At 34.9% G+C, this 7,736-nt stretch overlaps 1 protein-coding gene across 5 annotated transcripts in view; it reads right to left on the reverse strand.

Annotated features, from left to right (window-relative positions):
• The window catches only part of LOC118744588 (integrator complex subunit 6 homolog), a 147,220-nt gene that overhangs the window by 135,623 nt on the left and 3,861 nt on the right, over window positions 1-7,736 (reverse strand). For 3 of the 5 annotated variants that reach the window (XM_036477716.1, XM_036477715.1, XM_036477712.1), the window contains exons 1-2: window positions 6,970-7,393; window positions 3,751-4,593 (exon numbers count right to left, since the gene is read on the reverse strand). In XM_036477716.1, the coding sequence (XP_036333609.1) occupies window positions 3,751-3,900 (150 nt within the window). In that variant the 5' untranslated portion in view covers window positions 3,901-4,593; window positions 6,970-7,393. Of the gene's footprint in view, window positions 1-3,750; window positions 4,594-6,969; window positions 7,394-7,736 lie in introns of those variants that run through there. The other 2 variants (XM_036477713.1, XM_036477714.1) reach the window with 2 other exon arrangements.

The following is a 7,736-nucleotide window of genomic DNA, read 5'->3' on the forward strand; positions in this document are numbered from 1 at the left end:
TTTTCTTTAAACATTGTAGTCTGAGTGCCTTCGAATTGTATGTATGTATGTTTTGCTGCATTCCTTTGCCATACCCTTCTGCTGCGGTTAGTTTTTGCTACTCGATCGGCGTCGTTGTGGCCTCTTAAATATTCTCTTTTAGTGCTTTTTTTAAGGTTTAATGATGCCTTTTGCTACTATGTATTTATAGCAATGTTAGCTGTATTCATACACTTTTGCTTGCGAGGTGGTCGGGTGTAAGTGAACTCCGTCCGACCGACTATATCGGTGTTGGGAAGTAGATGACAGTACCCACCATGCAAAACATGAGAAATAGGCAACAATCGTCAATGACAACAAATTGGCGACTCACCGATTTATTGCTGTGGTGACAAATCGGCAACATCACTTCGTTCACGACAATTTTGAATAAAAAAGTTCTCAAAAATTCCGAAACTTATGAATATGGCGTCAATAGTATTGGCCAAAAGCATCTAAATTATGCCCAAGGACAAGATTGAAGAAATAGGAAGCCTCACAGCGAGAAAATGAATTAATTCCGATTGTAAGTTGCGATTTGGTATACAAAAAAATAAATGAAGCCTTAAAAAGAATAAAATTATTCCAAATATCGCCTGAAGCGATAAGAAAAGGACTCATTCAGGTAATAAGAAAACGACTCGCCCATGCGAGTTGCCTTCGGCGGACGTTTTAGAGCGACCGGTAATAGGAAATCGGTTCGATGGCAATATTACCGGCAATAAATTTGTTTCCGAGGGCGACACGTTTTCTTATTGCCGGCAACAGAAATTGTTTGGTGGGTAGTTATTTTTAACAAAAAAAATCTGTGAAAAAATTACAGTGTCCTTAGTGTCAAATACAAGCAAAATTGAACTGGATTTCCTTATGTTGAACAGCCCTGGAAAACCTGCACATTATATGATTCCGTATCAATTGCCTATAGAACTCCACACAGGCGAAATTGCAGCGAACTCCTAAATCAACCAACAGGCGCATAGTGGTATGCTTGACAAGCTTTTACAATCATGAAAATTACCAAACTACATATGTACCTCCTACACTAGATTTCCAGCAACCCTTTCAGGTTAAGTGTCTTTAATGAAAGGGTTGAGGTATTCGAGGCATTTCTTTTGTTATTTATGCTAAAGGGTCCAAATGGAGCGAGTATTCTCAGAGAAGCCGGATGCCTCCCTTATGATCCGCCTACCTAACTTTGCTAACAAAATCAAAGCAGAAACCGCGATCTAGAGGACTTATAAAGTACTGAAAGGAAAATTTCGATATAGTGCACTCTTGATCGGAAAAAACGGAGTATGAGGGGTGTTAGAGGGCTGTATTCACATTCTAAAAGTGAAGACCCCAGCCCCAGGCGGAGGCTTCTATTTAAAAATATTATATGATCGAAATCACTTGAACTATTTCAGCCACTCTATTTAAAACGGTATTTCTGTGTGCAACTTCTTTCTGCAAGCGGTCTTCGGCGGCGCTTAGGATCTCCTTTTTGTGTTGCCGAAGAAAAGCGGCAGAAGTATTTTTGAACAGAATTTCTTTCTTTTACAGTTTCATAAAAAAAAACCTAGTATATTTTGAGAAAAATAAAATAGTGCATTATAGCGAAGTCAACCCCTACTGAAAAGAGACTGCAAAGGTGTACAAAAAGCAAAAATTTTCTTGCAAAGTCAACCGAACTTCTGGCACTGGCATTGCGTTGAGCTCTACGGCCGACTCAATAGATATCTCTCTCGTCTCGGTTCCCGATCATTGGAAAATATACAAGAGATTTCTCGAATTGGCTGGAGCTAGAGCATTCATCCTAAGGCTAGTATCTCGGCGTGCTATGACAAATCAAAAGTGGAAGACCAAGAAAATACCTATATTGGCCTATTAAGAACCACGGACATGCGACACTAGTTACTTAGTGAACCAGCGGCTAAAATAGCTCAGCCTACAACCATCGGTGCTGTAGCTTTAATCTCAAAGAAAGTAACTAAATAAGCATCACTAACATACGTAGATTTATGGACAGGTTCAAGTCGTTTAAATATACCAATTTTTTCAAATATAAAATTTTGTGAAAATTTTTCAAGAGGCTTATTTTGCTTTAAAGGAAACCAAAGCTTGAATACTATAACAATAGATAGTTCCTGATTTCGAGTTTAACCAGAAGAAAGGTTCAGGTTTAGCTCACTAAACAATAATTGAAACATGTATGAGTATGTTTGTGGGTGCCAGCAACTGGCGATTTTGGTAAATTGTTGAATATGTCGTTTCAAGAGTTTTTTACCTGCTTTTTATGAGAACATTCAAAATAGAGCTCGGAAGCAATACAGCCTGGAATAACACCATTTTGGAGAATCTTTGTTTATAAACAACAAAAAAAGTCTCGACTCAATGTGGCTAAAGAATGAGTACAGTCCCCGCCTCTAAAGAGCTCTTCTATTCCTTTCGATCTATTTAAGTATGTGGACAAATAAGAATAGAAACTAAATAACAAATGTTAAACATTGCATGCTTTTGCAATTTTTATGAAGAGGAAAAAAAAACAATTTTTTCGTAGAAATGGTATAGAATTCTTGAAAATCAACATTTTTCGATCGAAAAACTCTGTTTCTCTTCAGGAGACTTGCAATAATATAGCACTTTCAGTTTAAATGAAAATTTTTTCAAATAAAATGAAACCATTTTCAAACAAAGCGAAACTTTTTCAAATTAAAAAAACAGTTTTCAGATAAAGCGAAATATTTTTCAAATTAAATTAAACCTTTTTCAGATTCAATGAAACTTAACTGAAATTAAATGAAACTACCTTTAAATAATAATTCATTTAATTTGAAAAAAGTTTCATTTAATTTGAATAATGTTTCATTGAATCTGAAAAGGGTTTCATTTAATTCATTTAAAAAATTGGGTTATTGTCTAGCATTGAATTATGTGTATTCGCAAAAATGGCCCACTGTATGGTCTATTTTCGATTATTCGACTCAGTTAGTTGGTTATTTTATGGCCTCTGTCGTTAACTATTGACTAGTCGCTGAGTTTGCAGGGCTCGGTCGTTACACTATTTACCTACATACATATTCGATTTTACGTATGTAAGAATGGACGTATGTACATATGTATATAAATGTAATGTAAATTTAATGGAGCTATTATGTTTGTTATAGCGACGTGGTTTTTTATGCTTCGCCTCCTTGTAGCTATGTGTGTATGTACTTTTCGCATACATTTCACTTGGCTAGCAAAGTGCGCCGATATATGAAGGGACGCAATGCTTCGGATCGCTATCTTTTATTAGGGTCAAAAGTAGAAAATCATTACTACTTAGGTATTGTTACTTAAGCTACTGAAGAAGTCGATGTATAGCAAAGGTAATTTAATGGTGTTAGCATACACATAAAATGCGGTGTCATTTCTGCACAACGAGGAAAAAGATCAACCTTCACACATACATTCACACGTATTTACAATCTACGTATGTATGTACGTATGGTTCGATTTAGGCTAACTTAACCAAAACCCCGAAAATTAACGCACACTTTTAAATTGGTATTTTATGCAATCCTTTACGCAACGTGCCTGGCATACACAAAGGCTAATTTATACGTACATATGTATAAGCTAAGCACCAAAAAGTAGCCTACTACTAAAATTTACGCAAGTGGAAATTCGTAGATAAGCATTCAAATACTTTTGTAAATATGCGCGTGTGTGTGTGTTTATATAAGTAAATTTTTGCCTATATCAACTTACGATTTTATGATGCAGAGCAGCCAATTCACGTTCCGTTACACGTCGACTGGCAGCCTCCCGTCGTCTTTGCCGAAATTGACTGTATTTGTAGGCCAAAATGACGCCGGGTAAGGCGAGCGCCTCCAGCGGTGATTTGCGGCCGAATGGCATTTTGGGTTAACTTATATTTTTTTTTCGATTGCTTTGCTGAAGTTTTTTTTTTTAATTTTTGTTTTTGTATCGTATGTTAAAGTTGAGCCTTAAATCTTATTGCTTTTTGTTGCTGTTGTTGTTGTTTGTAACTATGTATTGTATGTATTCGATTTTGCTGATTATGGCAGATGCTTGCGTGTCTGTCCCTTCCAATTAGCTTAACGCTAACGAGGGCACATGTGCGAATTACGCTATTACGCAATTCCAATTTAAGCGCACATATGGAAGCACGAGCGCACACATTCCGAATGTTACATACAATTGCTAGATTGCTTTCACAATTGTATTCGTGCCGCTTTTCTGTTAGTGGTATTTGAGTTGTTTTTTTTTAATTTTTATAAATTTATTTTTCTTTTTAGCTTTTATTTGCTTTTTGCTTCTCCTTTTTTAACTACCGATTAACTTGCTCGCTGTCGTGTTCGCTAAGTCCACAATTTTCTGCAACACTTACTTTGCTGTTGAGTTTTGCGGCAAATATTCCTTTTTCACCATTTCTGTATGAAAAACGAGGTTTTGCGTCGTTTCACTTTCTTCTTCATAGTTATTCCTTGGCTTAATCCTTTTTCGTTTTAATCGTACCTAATTTCCTCGGATTTCATGCACTGTTTTTTACGTAATTTTTTGGCAGCCTAATGCTTTTTTTGAATAATCCTTTTTAAAAATTTGGGTTTTTGAAATTTGAAATAAAAAAAATATCACTTTTAAGCTCTTCATAATACATATTGCTTATACAAACACCGTTCGACATAAACCCGAAAACTTCAAAACCCACGAAACAATCAGTATACTCACGAAAGTTTGTATAGGCCAAATATACAATACCAGTACCAAAACTGGGTCTTTACATATTTTTTCTCTTTGACGTCCGGATATTTTTTTTAAAAGAACTGCGAAATTTAAAAAATAGGATAAATTCAAAATATTATTTAAAACTCCAGTGCAAATGAAGGAAAAAAATCTGTAGAATAAAAAAAAGTTTTTTTGGTTCACAAGGACGAATAGGTATTGGAAATTCTCTAATTAATTTAATTTTTTTAAGAAAATGAAGTTAGTAGGACGAAATTCTAAGATGTGGTCGTGTGTACATTAGTGCTTAAAATATTAAAATTTTTTTTAAAATAAATATTCAAAATTTTGAAGGATATTCGCGGATAAAATTTGAAACGGACGTTTCCAATACCTATTCTTACACCCTTACGCAAAATTTTTTAACTTTTTCAATTCTACAGATTTGGGTATTTATCTTTTAACCAAATTGTTATTTTACATTGCACTGAATTTTTTAATTAATTTTTTGAAATTGCAAAGCCAAGAAAAAAAACGAAAAACGCACTGTTACTTTTTGGCAGCTAGTTTCGCGAATATATTGATTTGTTTGTGTGTAAAATGGACTTTCGCACGGTGCTATTTTTTCAGTATCTAAACCAATAGCAATCCAAAGATTTAAAAATCGAGGCCACTTCTTGCAAAGATCGTGAAGACCCAGACTTATTTTTGGGAATGAGGTGAGAACAGCAATGATGCGGCTTAAAAACAAAGGTGGTGATGGAATACCGGCTGAACTGTTCAAGGTCGGGGCTCCTGAATGAGCTGATAAACTCACTTAAATAGGTCATATGCGTGCTTGCCTGGAGATCTCAGTTTATTTTGCCCATTCCGTAGCCTATAAAAAGGGGCCAAACGTTTAAGGCAATTACCACGAGATACGAGTTCATAGTTTTGCAGTTTTGTAGTTGTGTGGAGGAGTGGTGCTCTTTATGAACCAACTGACTGGTTTCTATTTGTCTGGTTTCAAATCTGGAATATCTGCAACCGAATAAACAGTTCGTCAGCTCCTGATAAAGACCTAAACAAACATACCTACACCTACAACATTTTCGTCAATTTTAAAGCCTGTTTTGATAGCATATGTCTAGTATACAGCTCTCAAGAAAAATTTAGAGAAATATTTTTTTATTCCTTCTGTCGTTTGAAAAAAATTCTTTTTTATTTCTTGAGCGCTTTTTTATGTGATTTTTTGTTTTTCTTGAAAGTTGGGTACTATGCTAAAATGGTAAACTGCCTCTACGACCTCATGTGTAAATTTGTGATCCCCGCATTAGCTTTGCGGCGTTGGGCACAACCTGCACTTCAATCAAAACTCGGAATGAGCTCCCCGCTCCAATCGAGACCAAGCGAGGTTTTAGCCCAGGCGACTGTCGTACAACTTCTTAAATCTGAGTTACAAATCTGAAACACAGATGTTGCTGGCATATGCCTGGCAACAAATAAAAGCTCTTCACGTATTGGGACACTCGTTGCTGCTTGCATTCAAATTTTTTGAGTGTTGAAGAAATTTGTCTGCGATGGATAACTATGAAGATCTATGGGCCTGTTCGCGTGAGCGACTGGTACCGAAGAAGATGAAATGACGAACTGTAAGAGCTTTTTAACGACCCATAATAATGCAGCGTTTTCACTGGACATAAAATAATATTTTACTAAATGGAGAACATCCAAGTACTCAAGAGAACAAAATTTCTATCGCTTCGAAAAGGTATTTTACTTTTTAATTACTGAATGCTCTGCAGTATTTCACTCACTTGAACACAAAAAATAGTTTCTTTTGTCTCAGTTAATTTTTATTTATTGAAAAAATATTTTCAAAGAACAATCTATAACAATTGAAAAATTTAGGTAAATTAACAAATAATACACTTTTTCATTCCAAGATCCGATTCTGTTTTGAAAAAAAAAAAAAAAAAAATGGAACTCTATCTTCAATTTAAACACACAAGCACGTTGAAGCAGCAACTGTCAAGTAACTAATCATTTCAATATCTTCCCTAACTGCACACTTCACAGTCATGGTATATATGTATGTACATACATAGAAATGTTGCACACTCTCATATCAACACAAATGCGAAGCGAATCGCAATAAATCACTTTAGTTCACGGTGACAAGTTCGCGCGTAGTTGCAACCAAAACCAAGCACACAAACACACAGTCGGAACGCCTACAAGTATGCTACTACTTGTACATACCGTACCACTGCAATGAAAAGCGCGTCGTTGAAATTTTGCTAACATACTTAGTCTTGCATTTGTTTTTGCTCTATATACTTAATAATCACTATTGCTGTTGTTGTTGCCACCTTTCATTTAATGTGTTGTTGCTGCTATTATTTGTAGCCGACGCTTTGGCCACAGTTACTAACCGCTTGACTGATGCGAGCACGTGCACGCAACCACAAGGAATGTGCCGCACTACCTCAATGCGTCTGTTGGTACGCGGCTAAATTCACTTTCAGTGACTTTCCTACGCATCATGCAGCCGAGTGGCGACGAACAGCATCCCTGGAGCATGCGGAGTAATGCAAGTGAGCGTGGAGAATGAGTTAGTGAGTGAATAGAGACGGAACGTTGTGGCAGTGAAACAGTGCGACAGGGCACATAAAATTGCGCGTCGTTCGAGGAAGTTTTGAAGAAAAATAAAATTTCAATCAAATCAAAATTCTTTGAAATTCGTTTCGAATGTGTTTTTTTTTATTAATTTTATTAATTTCAAATTTTTTGCTTAAACTAGTTTACTTTTAAATTTATGTTTTCTTTTATTTTATTTTGCATTAATTTAATTTATTTTTGTATGATTTATTTTATTTTATTTTATTTTACTTTATTTTACTTTATTTTATTTTATTTTATTTTATTTTATTTTATTTTATTTTATTTTATTTTATTTTATTTTATTTTATTTTATTTTATTTTATTTTATTTTATTTTATTTTATTTTATTTTATTTTATTTTATTT

The sequence above is a fragment of the Rhagoletis pomonella genome, unplaced genomic scaffold (assembly GCF_013731165.1).
Source record: "Rhagoletis pomonella isolate Grant_MI unplaced genomic scaffold, Rhpom_1.0 Rhpom_scaffold_00008, whole genome shotgun sequence".
In the NCBI taxonomy this organism is placed as follows: domain Eukaryota; kingdom Metazoa; phylum Arthropoda; class Insecta; order Diptera; family Tephritidae; genus Rhagoletis; species Rhagoletis pomonella.